Below are 15,120 nucleotides of genomic sequence, written 5' to 3'. Positions count from 1 at the left end.
TCCGCGACAGCCGCGTTTCTTCTGCCGGCCGCACCGCTTCCGCTTGGCTCTCCGTCGGCGTGAGCTGCTCGGCGAGTCAGATGGTACTTGCATCAAACAGCTGAATAATACCTTAATGAAACTAGGGTACTTGAGAACTGAAAAATCACCCAGCCACCATCTTCTTTTCATTTCAGAGGTTGCGGTGGGCGTGAGACGTGTAGTAGCAAGGTGCGCTAGAGGGGACACTATACAAGTTTGCTTGTTAGCATTAAAAACAAAGCCACACAGATGCTAACTGCACAGTAACAGCTAAACTATTAAAGAGTGATTCAAGTTACAGTAGTCTGAGTTGTACACCTTAGCTGTTTTAGCATAAAACCACCACTCAGATTCTGCCTGCATCTAACAGCTGAACAATAGCCCACATGCTATTTGAATACTTAGAAACTGAAAAATCACCAAATGTGTCACCATTAATCCTGTTTGTTATGCATATTATCATCACAACTCTCCACATGTCTAAGAAAGGAGCAGTCAGATGGAGATGTACGTAGGTGTAAATGCCTTATTGCCTCCATGTTTTTGGGGCTGTTAAATGAGCCCATTAAAGGTATGTTTGACGTCATTTATTTCGTGCCCAAAGAAATTGCACAAGTAGAAATGTTTGTGTCAACCTAATTGTTGAACCTCCTTCATTCACCAACATGATTTTTGAGAAAATTGATCTCACCTTAAATACTTATGATAAAGAAATATACGTGACATTTCAGAGACAACATGGTACAGCATAAAAAATATCAAAGCATTATGGTGTGCATGTGTGCGTGTGTGTATCCATGTCACAGTCTTTTCTGTGTTTAAGATGCAAGTTGTCATTTTCTCACTCTTTATCAGTAATTGTCACTGACAGCGAAACTGGCTTTAAATGTACCCTTGTTGAAAAGACGGAGTGATGACTGACAAGAGTGCAGTGACAACAAGAGCGGGAATACAGAGATTATGACACGAAGATATCCTCCACAGTCACTTGATTTTTTTCAGTGGATTGTCTAAAGTTTTGTTCTGAAAGTTCAATCACATGAAGGATGGTGTCTAACTGGAGAGAGTAGTCCAGTGTGTGTTAAAATGTGTGTGACCGATAGTATCCATCACTAAAATTAGTGGCTTAAATCTGTCAGAGTGAGTTAATATTCAAGCTACACAAGCTTCTTTTTTCATGTAACGGTTATTTTTGTAAGCTAAATCTAAAATGGCATCCATTTTTGCAGTTCTAGGATCAATACTGTCTGTGTGCAGTAATGCGTGAATAAGACATGAGGATGTACAGGAAATGTATGTGTTCAGGACATTTGACTATTAGGTCAGTTGATAGAGTCACCCTGCAGAGAGGGTTGGAGAATTACTGTAATATTAGTTGTAACTAATCACTGGGTGTGTTCTGATCTGAGTGATTTTAATGAAGTGGATTGATGGTTACAGGACATTAGCAAAGTCTCATCTCAATGTGGCGTTAATGTAATGGGAGAGTTACTGATTAGGCCACATATCTCAGGCACATCGCTGTGACCTAACATGTTAGAGAGTAATAAAGAGCCGTGGGAGAAGTAATCTGAAGGTTACTTATGGAATATATACATATCATATAGTTGATAGCATTTGTAAGAGAGGAGATTTCTCCACCACAGAAAAATAGGGACCAGTTTCTAAATCAATAGATTAATTTAATAAATGCTTTTCAAATAACCGTAACCCAGTTTTTCTTTTTTAATTTTCTAAATCCTGTCTGCACATTAGCAGAGATAAGGATTATTTAAAGAAACTCAAAGTCTTGGATTGAACTCTGCCTGAGAATCTGAATTCAGGGCAACAAAGTCCCCTGGTACCTTAAGGCATTTAGAGTCATGTACTGTAACATGGTCAGGTTGTTGATTTCTACCCTCTGATATGACCTATAGGAAAGTTTACCCCCCCTACATTCAAACAAGAGAAGAAAGGAGTTGTTTTTTATAAATGTCATTAACATAGTGAAACTGTTACAGGTTGGTTGGGTTTAAGCACAAAAAGTACTTTATGTTTAGAAAAAGATTGTGGTTTGGGATAAAATCAGATGTGATTTAACTTACGTTTATTTCTGTTTGATCATTTTTTCCCGTAAAGTAAAAAGAAATATTCTCCGAGGCTCAAGCACCCACAGAAAATACTCAGCACCCACATGTGTCAGACTGCCAGGAGGCTGAATTCATTTAAAAAGAAACATTGCAGTTGGTAATAAGTGGAGCGTCTGACATAGTGTGATTGGTTATGTCGCTGTCAGTCCCCTTTTCCATCCATTCTTAATTTCTGACAAAGCTGATTGGGGTTATGTGTCAGTTACATTTTTCATCTCCAATCATTACATTATATTACATGTCATTTAGCTGACGCTGTTATTCAAAGCGACATCCAATTAAGTGCTTCCAACCCTGAAGGTAAAAATTCCAGACAACATTTAGTAAGTGCAAGAACAAAATATTGTTTTATTTTATTTTATTTTTTCTAGCATCATCCGAGGTGCAGCCTTCGGCTGAAGATTCGTAGGCTTTCGGCCATCCAAGCCTATCTGTATTGTGAGAAGTGGCGCTGTCTTGAGTTGAAAGATAGCCTACTTTACGTCTTTATTATCGAGTTAATAGGTGTGCATTTCTCAGGTTGGCCGTGGTCCATTTCCTAAGGTTCTGAAATGCAAATAGTTTTTGACTACTTTTATTTTTTTTTTAAAGGGCATGTACCCGTAATCACCCAAGGAGGAAAACATATATCAGTGTCTATGATGGCCACCAGAAGGCGGCACCACTATAAACATAAATATGAGTTGTAATCATTCACTGTTAAAAACTAGGGTTATAATTGCTGCTTAAACAAACGATGTATGTGGCTGTTTTTCAGTAGAGAACAGTTTGGTATTTTGAGCTGTAATCACATTTGGGATGGACTCAACGTAGACTGGATCATTTTATGGAGGGAATCGTGACTTTATTTGCAAAGTGGTGAATGATGGGGAACTGTTTGAATTTGTGGTCATTCTTGCAACTGCAAGCTCACAACTTCCTGGAGGACTGATTACAGAAGAATTTTGTCATGTTTGAAGGATGTAAATGTAAATGTGCTGTATTTATATAGCGCTTTTCCAGTCTTAAAACTGCTCAAAGCGCTTTTACATCTACAGGGAACATTCACCATTCACAGACATTCATACACTGTGGCCGGGGCTGCCGTACAAGGTGCCACCTGCTCATCAGATAAACACTCACACACATTCTCACTCAGGTGCGCAGCACCGGGGGAAACTCGGGGTTCAGTGTCTTGCCCAAGGACACTTTGACAATGACTGCAGGGGCGGGGATCGAACCACCAACCTTCAGATTGGGAGGCAACCGCCCTGCCACTGAGCCACAGCCACCCCTGTGGATGTGCCATCAGTAACGAGAACTTTTTCCAATCTCTCCTAAAAATTACGTTCCAATACAACAAAACTGCATTCTCCATGATATTCCAAGGGAGATGCATTTTTAACAGGATTACATTTCTACGTTTTTTAATGAAGTCTGGGTAGAGAGGAGGTCAAATTGGATGGGTGCATCAAACAAACACAGGAAACCCAGGAAGCAGCTGTTCCGTGTGAAACTAAAAGTCAATGACTTATCTACGTAGCATACTTAATCTACATCACGTCCGTAGCATACTTCTAAAGGTCCAGGGTGTAGGAATTTCTCCCATCTAGCGTTGAGATCCTATATTTTTTTCTGGGGAAAGAAGCCTCCCACTCCTGAAATTTGGATTTTGAATGTGTGTGGTCCTCAACGTTTCCTTCTTCAAAAACTTGCCGGGGCCGGGAAGCGACTATACCCATTGGCAGATTAGCAGCACATGTGAGTTTATCATTTGACAGCAAAAACGCAAAAGGCAGAGCAGTATGTCCTGTATGTCCCTTACAAGCTAGCGTATTTCAAGATGGCGCATGAATATAAAGCGTCTATAGTTCATGTGAATGCAAATGTAAAATTTCAAGGCAGATAGAATAATTCAAATCGCTGGTGGTGGTAAATATTTATGAAAAAGGACAAGTTTGTGAACAGGCAACACCAATTATGATAATAAATAAAATAAATAAAACAACTCGTTACACACTGGATCTTTAACTTACGTATGCAACCTAAGAAATGTCTCAAACATACTTATTTTTACCCAAATCATGATCTTTTTCTAAACCTAACCAAGTAGTTTTGTTTCAATTCACGTTAGCCAGCGACCGTTTCACAACATAAGGGGGTTGCTGGGAAATAAGCTTCCCTCATAAGCGTGACGTTTGTTAAATGGGAACTACATTTTTGGGGGACAGGGTTACTGATATAAGTGACTTTTTGTGAAAGTTTGAGAAACATGCTAACAACCTTTTAAATTTCAGTGAAACTAACAACAACTTACATAATACAATACAATACATGGATCTAAAGGATGTATTGACACCATGAAGGTATTGACAGTACTGTACATGTAAACTGATCCAGGCTGCCATTAATTAGCAAACATGCACCTGTTCATTCATAATATCACTAATTTAGACTTCATCGTTCACCACAAGCTATTTCTATCAATCCATCCCACCCTCCGAGTCCTAATCTTTGAACCAGCTGCACGGCCATCTTCACTCCTTCAAAAGCAGCCGTTGAAACTCTCATGAAGTTCAGCCAACGCTCCATAAACACTACATAGCCCGGAGCCAGGTGCAGTTTTTGTTGCAGATTAAAAGTCCAAATCAGCAAGTTGTTTGAGAGGCGAGCCAAGAGAGGAGTGCTTGGAGGCCCGAGGCTCTGCGCGGCAATGAGTCAGAGAGGGGATGAGGAGCAGAGAGAGAGACTGGAGGAGAGGAAGACAAACGATATGGTTTGGGGGGGGGGGGTAGAAAGAGGCAGAATTAGGGCTGGGTTTAGGTAAGAGGGGGCAGAGAGACTGAAATAAAAAGAAGACTGAAAGGAAAAGGAATCAGGAACTGAAAGAGAGAAAGTGATTAACATTTTTGCAGAAGACGAATAGAGATTGTTATAAAGTCATAAAAGTTTGGGGCTTTTTCCCTTTCCTTTACTGTCTTATATATCTATTTTGTGCACATCATAGGTTTACAACGTGTAAAAGTCTAAAGTCCGCCCCAAAGGGACTTAGCATCTCCCACAGAAAACAATGTTCACAAACTGTTCCAAACAGCTCTATTGTAATCCAGCCTTTACTTCCTTGACGAACATATGTCACTTTGTAACACGTTATAATGCTGGCCTAGCTGCTAGCATGGCACGCCCTCATACTCTGCAACTGACAAGCTGGCAATACCTACGGCCAATTTATAGTCAAAGCATCCGAGCTTGCGTGCGCCAATGGGACGTCAAAATGGCCGCGCCAGGATTTGTGTCCAGGGGGCTAATTTTTGTGCGCAAAAAAGCGGAAACAGGAAGCCTGAATGTGCTCGAGGGTAACTGGATGCCTGGACTGGAGTTAAGATGAGTTCTTTTATGGTGATCCCATGAAGTACTGTCATTGAATCAAATCGAAGCATTGACGGCAATAATGCTGCCAGCTCTGCTGTTTACCTTTTTCTTTCTTCTTCTATTCCATAGAAATAACAAAGCCTTTGCGGTAGCCTTTGCTCATTAGCACCACCTCTGTTCAAGAGAAGCCTGTAACTAGTGTTGCGACCACTTGGCGCAATTATAGCTACAGCACTCTCATGACGTCACACTGGCGCATGTGCGAATCCCAACAAAGAAGGTACAGAAGAGAGATGTCTCAAGACATAGGGTGAAAAGAGAGCTGCAGAAATGTACAGTACAACAAATAAATTATGTTTTCTGATAATTAAACCACATAAACCTGTTCTGGTACAACCCCTAAATACAATCCTGAACCTGAAAATGAGCATTATATGAGCTTTTTAAGTGTTTTTTGTGCAATGCAAAAGTTCAAAAGGGGACAAAATCTCATCCTAATCTAAGTCACACACAGTGTAGACCTATACAAAAGGATTCACAATAAGATGATTAAGATATGAATTAATTTGAATGAATGAATATAATATTATGTTACAAAACAAAGATCCACAAATAGAGTAACTCATAAATTAGATTTTTTTTTTTCTTGTTTCTAGGTGTAATTTATCTTTGACATGTTTCATCTACAATTTCGTACAACCCAAAAATGCAAATGAAATGTACTGTTCATGGCTATCTTCATATCAGAAATACTAATTTTCGAGGTAGATTACTCATTTTACCAATGTCTTGAGAGTCAATCCAAATGTCCACAAACTCTACACACATGTACCATTTGTCTACATAAAATACTTCTGGCTGATAAAATAAGCATGACTATAATATCTGACACTCAAAAAGCTTCATGCCATCACCCAAGTCCCTCCAGGAGACACTTTCTGTGACACCGTTACTCCCTGAGATCTTCACACACACACACACGTTGCAGACGATCAGTGAAGTCGCAAAAGCAACTCACTTATCTCTTTGGCAGTTTGAGTGTGAACGAACTGCCCCTGGCTGCCGTTTTCAGGTCGGTTGTACTCTAGGTTGTGTGTGTTTGTGTACATTTACATTTCTGTGTTTGTTCGTGTGGGGGGTAGAAGGGGCTAAACACATGAGCTTCGTTAGCGAAACACAGGCACCAGTGTTTGAATTATTGATCAAGGGAGTGAATACCATCAACACTGGAAATTAAGGAAATGCACATGGAGAGGAAATGTGTTTATTCAAAGTGATGAGTAAGACTCTGTGTGTGTGTTTGTGTGTGTGTGTGTGTGTGTGTGTGTGTGTGTGAGTGTGATGATGCTGTCATTCCTTTGCATCCAAACACAACAAGCCCCGAGTCCAAACATCTTTGCCCGTATGTCGCCCGTATGTCGCTCAGTTAAAGGGCCGCTAGTCAAAAACAGCTGACTGGAATTTATCGTAGAGGACACAGAGAACACAACACACAGCTTGAGATGAGCCACTTTTATGAAAACGTGTCTTAGCGAGCACAAACGTACAGAATTAAATTTGGGATGTGGACTGTGAAATGCAGTAGGAAAAGAGTAATCGTCTTAAATGTAAGGTCACATGATAGAAATCATTACTCAATAGCTTCAAAATAAAGGCAGTAGCATGTGTTCTGTTGTCTCATCACCACAATACCTGATTTTGCAAGTGTGTCATAAGGAGATATGTGTAGACTAAATTGAAGAGACGTTAAGCAGCAAAGTGGTATGCAGTCAAATGTGTCATTATGGCCATGGATGGGCACAAATACATCCAAAAAGTATCTTTTTACAAATAACAATACTTTCTCCTTAAATGTATCAAAATAAACATCAAAATGTGGTATGACAAAATGTTTTACATTTAAATACAAGTCATTTGTAATTAAACAATACAAAAATACTAGTGCTATCAGTTAACACGTTATTAACGGTGTTAACGCAAACCCATTTTAAGTTTAACCATTTTTTGTTGTTGTTTAATTAATAAAACATTTGCACAAAGCAAGCTGATCCACTTTTCCATGTTGATAAGAGCATTAAAATGAAGAAAATAATGGAACAAAAAGAAATCAAGGGACATTTAGAATAGATTCATCATGAGTTAACTATGACAATAATGCGATTAATTGTAATTAAATACTTTAATCATTTGACAGCACAAAAAAAAGTATTATGCTATGTGTACTTCCTTACACTGCAGTCCAGGGGAACACAAATAAATCATGGTAGTAAACAATGAGCATGTTACCGGACCCAACGGGACATGCCAAAGACTGTTAAATGTGGTACTGGGGTATTTGAACATAAAATGACATATAGATTAATGTATTTTAAGTATTTTAAAATACACAAATACAAGCTCGTAAAGTATCATCTTAAAAATTATTTACTTATTTTATTTATGTCCAGCAAAATACAAAATTAAAAGACAAAATACTCAAATTGGGTACAGATGTAGGTGTCTTGTATGTTTATGTGCTTTATTTATTTTAATTGGGGCATTGTTAAATGTTTGTTTTTATGACTGTTTAAAAGCACATCTAGGTACGGGCATTGGAAATTAGCAATAGCTATAAATGCTGTGATGCCACAGATCTGATGCAAAAATCTCTATATCTAAGCATATTCAAATAAACATGAAAAATCTAAAATCAAAAAAAGCAGTCAATCCCTTGATGTAAATGTATGGACTGCTCAATATCGTACAGCAAATGGCAAAACAAAGATATTAATATGGCTTTAGAAATTCTCTAAGTAGTAATTTGACTGGATGGACTTGTGATCATTTCTTTCAATCTCTGTTAACCTCTGTTACTCCAAACCCCACCACACACACCCTACAGATGTACTGTACATACACACCACCACCTGTTTTCACACAAACACACACACACACAAACACTCTCTAATCATAGTGAATACACCCTAACCCTGGAATGAGAGGACATACTGTAAATGAAGTGTGTGTGTGTGTGTGTGTGTGTGTGTGTGTGTGTGTGTGTGTGTGTGTGTGTGTGTGTGTGTGTGTGTGTGTTGAGGAAGGACAGGGTGGTTCCAGCTGTTCAGGAAAGTCCTCTCAAGGGACACACTATTCACATCTGATCCACAGATGATGTTTGTCATTCCCTGACAGACGGATGCCATTTTAGAATGAAGCTTTGCAACTACGTAAATGTGAACAAAGAATTGCATCCCTTTTATTATTATTTTTCAAGTTGAAGGATGATATGAATAATGTTTTTTGTGGCCACTGTTTTCCTGATCTGTGTGCATGAGGTCAGATCAAGTAATCAGGGCTCGTTTTTTTTTCTTTCAAAAGTGTAACCTTGATTCAGCCTGAGTGTGTGTGTGTGTGTGTGTGTTGGTCTCCAGGACACTGACAGACGTGCTGAAGGGAGGTGAGGTGATCTCGGTGGAAAACGATGCGGCCAATTCGCCCAGCGGAGGAAGAGCTAACGGCGTTTCAGCCAGGATGCTGCGCAGCAGGAGTGGTGAGTACTGAGAGAGAGCGTGCACGCACGTGCACACAGGTACATTCAGGTTAACAAACAATAAACTACCAGTGCTAGTATCCGCAGTGGAAAACCTACACGTCCAGGCGTAAGTGAGAACAGTTCATTGGCATTATGCGTGTCAATGAGAATCACATTCCCATGCCAAATGACAAAAAAAGAAGCCAAAATGATTGATTGATGTTTCTCTTTTTCTATTTGCATTATGGACATTATCGTATGTAATTTTCCTCCATTCATTTTTCATGACAGAAGAGTTAAAATCCACTTAAACCTGCTCATCTACTGCAGTGTATCAGGTCCAGCCTGATGTGAGCTGGGACAATCTATCACAGGACTAAAACGTATTGTACAAACAACCCTTTATCATTTAAATAGCAGACATACAGTATTAAGATATTGTTTCTTTAATTTATTTTATTATAAAAAGTCAAATCATCTTCAGCAGAAAGTATTAAATGTAGTCTTGGTATCATGGATGTATTATAGGAACTGGATACAGCATTCGAAGCGGAGCCTCATTCATTCCTATGAGAGTTGTTTAGTGGAGAATAAAGCGCTCATGGAGCCAAAAATGACCTGGATGATCGGCACTGCTTCTGCAATGAATGCTGCCCATAGAGCAGCGAAACGAGACCTCCGCTGGCAAGCGGGCTACTTCCGGTTTAGCACACCGCTAATTGAATGGAGGATAAATGATTTAATTGTGTGGATCTTCTAGACTTTCAAAATGTATTGGACCTTATAGGTCAAATTCTGCTACCAGAGCTGATTGTTTTAAGTTGTCTATTTATAATAGCCTGAATGCTGTACGCAGATGTTGGTGAAACCTCATCCAAACCAAAAGCGTTTCACAATCACATGACCCCCTAATAGGGAGAGGAAGACACAAAAAGTGGCAAGCAAGGGTTTTTATCTGTTGCTATGGAGACAAACATGGCTATTAAGTTTTATTACACTTTCTGACCCACTGTGGTGCTGCTGGCTGTTGTATTAGCGTCTATTTTACATCAAAATGTTAACCATCAACACCCATGATTTTAGTCAGATTCAACACAGAACAATGCAAAGCTTTTAAATGTAGGTAGGGCTGAGGGGATAGGACAGGAGAGATCTCTAAATAGAACACATGCTTGTTGCACGTGCAACACTGGCGCACTACAGACACAGACATACACACACACACACATACACACACACACACACACATACACACACACACACAAACACACACACAAACACACACACACTTATTAAAATGCTGTAAGGTTTCATTAGTATGTTAATGTAAGCAGGCTGCACCCTACATGCAGCACGTGTCATTTTCTATACATTCTATGTACATGCAGATACAGCAGTCTGCATATAGTGCAGATCTTGACAAGGTACACTCTTAAGGGTTAAAAGTAAAAGTGTTGTCATGTTTTGCTCAATATGGTTTGTGCAAAAGAGCAACTGACTGTGCATGTGTATGGATTAGTATGCGTTTTGGCAGGCCTGCATGTGAACATGTGAGTGTGCATAGGTTTGTGTGTGTCAGAGGAGGGAGAGGGGTAGAGTGACTAATATGAGAGGCCCCCTGCTGAGTCCAGGTCTTGCTATGCAGAATTTCACACACTGCTTATGACGTGATATGACATGCTGTATGTGGTGGTTGCTTTGATCCATCTGTTTCATTGATCGTAGTCACTTGAAAAGGGCAGCAGATTCACGAGCTGGAACAAAAAAGAGGAAAACAGACAGCCTGCAGTACAGTAAGAAGAAGTATGTACAAAAAAATCTTTCAAGCTGTGTTGGCGTAAATAGAAAAAGGCAGTTCATTAAAGCTAACCACAGCGTTCACAGCGTAACCTTAGTTGCTGGTCTATAACCCTCAGAACCTGATGACTGAGAACTGCATGGCCTTGCAGTTATCAAAAAATGAATGAATGGACACATATCAGCTGATCTCAATAGCTAACATGATCTCCGGCGTGTTGAAGTCTTGAAATTAGCTGCTTGTTACGCTGGGTTGGAAAAGAAATGAATAGAATCTTGTGTCGTGGCGCCAAGACTGACTACCACCGCTGCTTGTCAGAAGAAAATTCACACACTATTGTATTGTACAGTGTCTGTCCAAAGAAAATGAGTACAGTAAATTATGTCTGTAAATCTGCTATGATGCAATTTATGTCCTGTGGGAAGTTGGGCGTGTTACTTGAAAAAGTGCTCATTAGCCTACAGATTAGTCATTTTACATCATTATTTTACTTATAGCTACTGTATTACTCAACGACAAAGTAGATAGTATATAGTTAGGTACTCATGCTAAACCCATTGTCCCTCCCAACATACTGACGCTTGGTCAGTGGCCCTCAGCGTTTGAAGCCAATTTGACGTAGTGGCCAAACAGTGGAATTACAACTTCTGTATCCTTCATGTGAGTGCCATGGGGCCCAACAAGACTTTTTTTCCATAGACTTGTGGCAAAAAAGACATGTGGTTTAACAAGCTTGCAGCCCACATTTTGAAAGTATTTACTGACCACGTTAGCTTAGTCACGCTGAATCGTGAATGTAGGCTTAGCCTACATGCAGGCAGTACCAAGCCAGTTTACAAACTAGTCCTAATTATTCACCAGCCAAAAAAAACAATTCTAATCTACTGAGTAGCGGGTACATTTTTTAACAGTATTGGGCATTAACAAAATAAACGTTTTGTCCACTAGTCATATGGCTAGTGGACAAAACGTTTATTTTGTTATTGCCCAACACTGCTCTGCTTTCTCTGCTTTTCTCTCAGTCTCTTATTTCCAAATAAACACTACATGTTGGCTTTTCAGTCACACCACACATCCTACCATGTTTTCTTCATCCCACTTTTCTCTCATTTTCTCAGAGCTCCCACGTGTTGCTCCCCTCGAAAGGCGTGGGACATGAGTGAGTCTACCTCTTAATATGAAGTGAAAGTATAGCAGAAGGCAGGGATTTGGCAGAAAAATCAGTGTTGATGATAACACCTATTGATGCTAATAAGTTCCATATGTATACACATTACACATCCTCTTTGTATCTTGTCTGAGCTATTGTTGGGAAGGTTAAGGTCGAATTCCCAACTTTGCCTGAAGACAGTGTCTATAACACGTCACCTGAAAGCCATTTACACATGTTTTTGTCATGCGTTTTTGGTTATGACATGGTTTGAAAAAGCTCACAGGTTGACATTTGAAGGTCTACACGTCAGTGATGCACATCAGGAATCACCTCCCGCTGTGACAAGAGTTGCAGGAATCTCTGTGTTTTATTTGTTTAAGATATTGTATTCAAATACATAATGTAATGCAAAATGTTCCCTAATTGAGCTACACGACAAAATGGAACACTACATAGATTGCCTGGGCAAAAACAGATGACCAGTATTGGTTTTTCCATAGTAGACAAGATGGCAGACAGAGGCCTTTGGAAAAAGTAACGCTCGTTACACACACAGTAATTGAACACATTTGAACTGATTGGAGGCAAGTGTTAAAAGGCCTGCTGACATTCTCTCTGTGGCATTCTCTGTAAAGCCAGACTTTTTAACCTTTGATCAACAGAAACAGCAAAATTGTTCTTTTACTAAGAATTCATAGGCAAAAATAATGACCATTGCTTTTTTAATACATCCCTTTGGGATTTATGCTCCCTTTACATACAAAACATGTCTATTTCAAACAATGTGTGCGTGTGTGTGTGTGTGTGTGTGTGTGTGTGTGTGTGTGTGTGTCTGTGTGTGTGTGTTTGTGTGTGTGTGAAATAAAACCCCGTCCAATCTGAGTGACTTTGTTTAACTTCCTTTTGGTAATTTAACTAGGCACATGTTTTACATTTGTAAATTGAATATGCTCAAACTTCCGTTTCAGTGTGACTTTAACAGTTACAAATGCCAAAAGCTCAAAACAAAAAAGATAGGTCAAAAATCTTTCATGTCAGACAGGTTCTGAGATTCACATGACATCAGCAGCTACTGTATGTTAACTGAGGACAGGAGGCAAACGTTTGGCCTGAGATTCTCCAACAAACATGACTCAGTGCAGAAAGAAAGCTTGAAGCAAATAGTGATGACCTATTTATCAGAGACAACTGCAGAAGCAGCTTGACCCAGTAACAAGTCACTCTTTGTAAAAAAAAATTCAATGTTTCTTTCTTTTTTGGCCCAGCTGTCAGAAAAGTTGCTTTTTGAGCACTCAAAAATGTTTTCCTGCACTCTCAACTCTTCCCTGGGGTCATGAGAGGCAAAGTACATTTTCATGTAAATAATGATCTCAGTTTAAAATCTTTGCTCCCCGGCTCGCGTCACGTTGATTATTCTGACAAAAGGCATGTGTACGACCAACTCAGCAGATCGCGCAGAGCGAGGATTGTTGAGTATATAGGGGTGGCAGAGGGTTGAGTTTGTCTGCTCTGACTCTGCTGCAGGAAAGGATGATGCACACTGACTTTTCACATATGATCTCACTGATGCCAGACAGGGTACACGCTCTGCTTTCTCGCTTTCTTCTCTGCACTGAAGCCTGCCTATTCGTACCGTCGCTGTCTCTCTCTTACACACACACACACACAGTTCATATTTCATCTTGGTGATGACAGGCCTCACGCAATGCACTCTCTCCTGTATCACTTTGCCCACGGCCCTTTAGATTCTTTTATGTATCGTTTCATACACAAATGCACACTCGAAGATGCACATTAATGCACAGAAAACACACACAGTTTGCACAAAACATGTGTTGACCTCAATGCTTTTCTTTGTGTTTTACGGTCATGAGCATTTACAATAGCATGACAGTGCAAAAAACAGGCAGATGGTGTGTAGGTGTGTGTGTAGGTGTGTGTGTGTGTGAGAAAGAGAGAGAGAGAGAGAGAGAGAGAGGGAGAGTGAGAGAAATCTCATTCCATCCGAAACCTTTAACTTCTAAAAACTTAAACTCCTCTTAAGTTGCTGACCTGAAAACTCTAAATCTAAATGTCTCACCATCATTAGTGCTTCTGCTAAAACTTCAATTATCTACTCTCAGACAAGCTGGGGAGTCAAAATATCCAGCACAGTGTATAAGAACACTGGTATTTTATTAATACCCTGGTACTTTGCATGCTGAGAAATAGACATCCTTCTTTTCATCTCAAACAAAAATGTTTCATGTTGACATTGCTGCATTACTTTATCAGAAAACTTTACAATCAGAAAATTAGTGTTCTTATTCTTTTCTCATTTGCTACAACCTCATATCAAGAAAATATGGCCACCTTTAGAGAGCATTACTGATTTGCTGGGATATTGGCTGATTGGGCATATTCATATATAATTTTAAATGGAATTCCATTTAGTTTCTTCCGCTCTTCTGTTTACGTACCATACTTAACCTAGGTCACATACGTGACGTACTTCACTTACATACTTAACAAACATAATTATTTGAACCCAACCCATCATCCCCAACTAAGCCTAACCAAGTACTTTGGTTTCAAATCACATTATCCACGTTTAAAGCATTGTGGCTTACAGCAAGAAGGTGTTGGGTTCAAACCCTGGTCTTCAAGGGCCTTTCTGTGTGTTCTCCCCCGTGGGTGCGCCAGTTTTCCCCACCACGAAAAACATGTTCCCCTCCCTCTCTACCATGCTGATTGCTGATATGTGGTGTCATCTGGCGTCGTAAGGCTGCTGTGCATCATTCTGGTGGGTGCTGCACATTGGTGGTGTTAGAGTAGTCCTCCACCCCTGAATTGCTTTGAGTGTCTATGATGAAGCGCTAGGTTAGGGGTCTTCCCTCAAGAAAATGTCATGTGATGTCCAAAATGCAATTTCACAACATTTTGGACAATTGTTATTAACATATCTGTTTAAAAAGATCACACATAAGCCTTCTACATGCTTCCACTGGCTCAGATTATGGAAAACAACTAAATATGTTACCGTAGTTATGCGGATGACACACAAATTTACATAACCTTATCGCCAGGGGACTTTAGTCCAACAAAAACTGACTAAGTGCATTGAACAAATTAACGACTGGATGTGCCAGAACTTTCTGAAATTAAATGAAGGAAAAAC

General features: G+C 39.7%; 1 protein-coding gene across 2 annotated transcripts in view; it reads left to right on the top strand.

Annotated features, from left to right (window-relative positions):
- shisa8b (shisa family member 8b) overlaps positions 1-15,120 on the top strand; it is a 36,165-nt gene that overhangs the window by 8,652 nt on the left and 12,393 nt on the right. For both annotated transcript variants that reach the window (XM_034859753.1, XM_034859754.1), the window contains one exon: positions 8,912-9,030. In XM_034859753.1, the coding sequence (XP_034715644.1) occupies positions 8,912-9,030 (119 nt within the window). The remainder of the gene's footprint in view (positions 1-8,911; positions 9,031-15,120) is intronic.

The sequence above is a fragment of the Etheostoma cragini genome, chromosome 21 (genome assembly GCF_013103735.1).
Source record: "Etheostoma cragini isolate CJK2018 chromosome 21, CSU_Ecrag_1.0, whole genome shotgun sequence".
NCBI classification, from domain to species: Eukaryota; Metazoa; Chordata; class Actinopteri; order Perciformes; family Percidae; genus Etheostoma; species Etheostoma cragini.
Note: the sequence above shows the minus strand (reverse complement) of the source record. Positions and strands in the feature narration are given on the sequence as shown.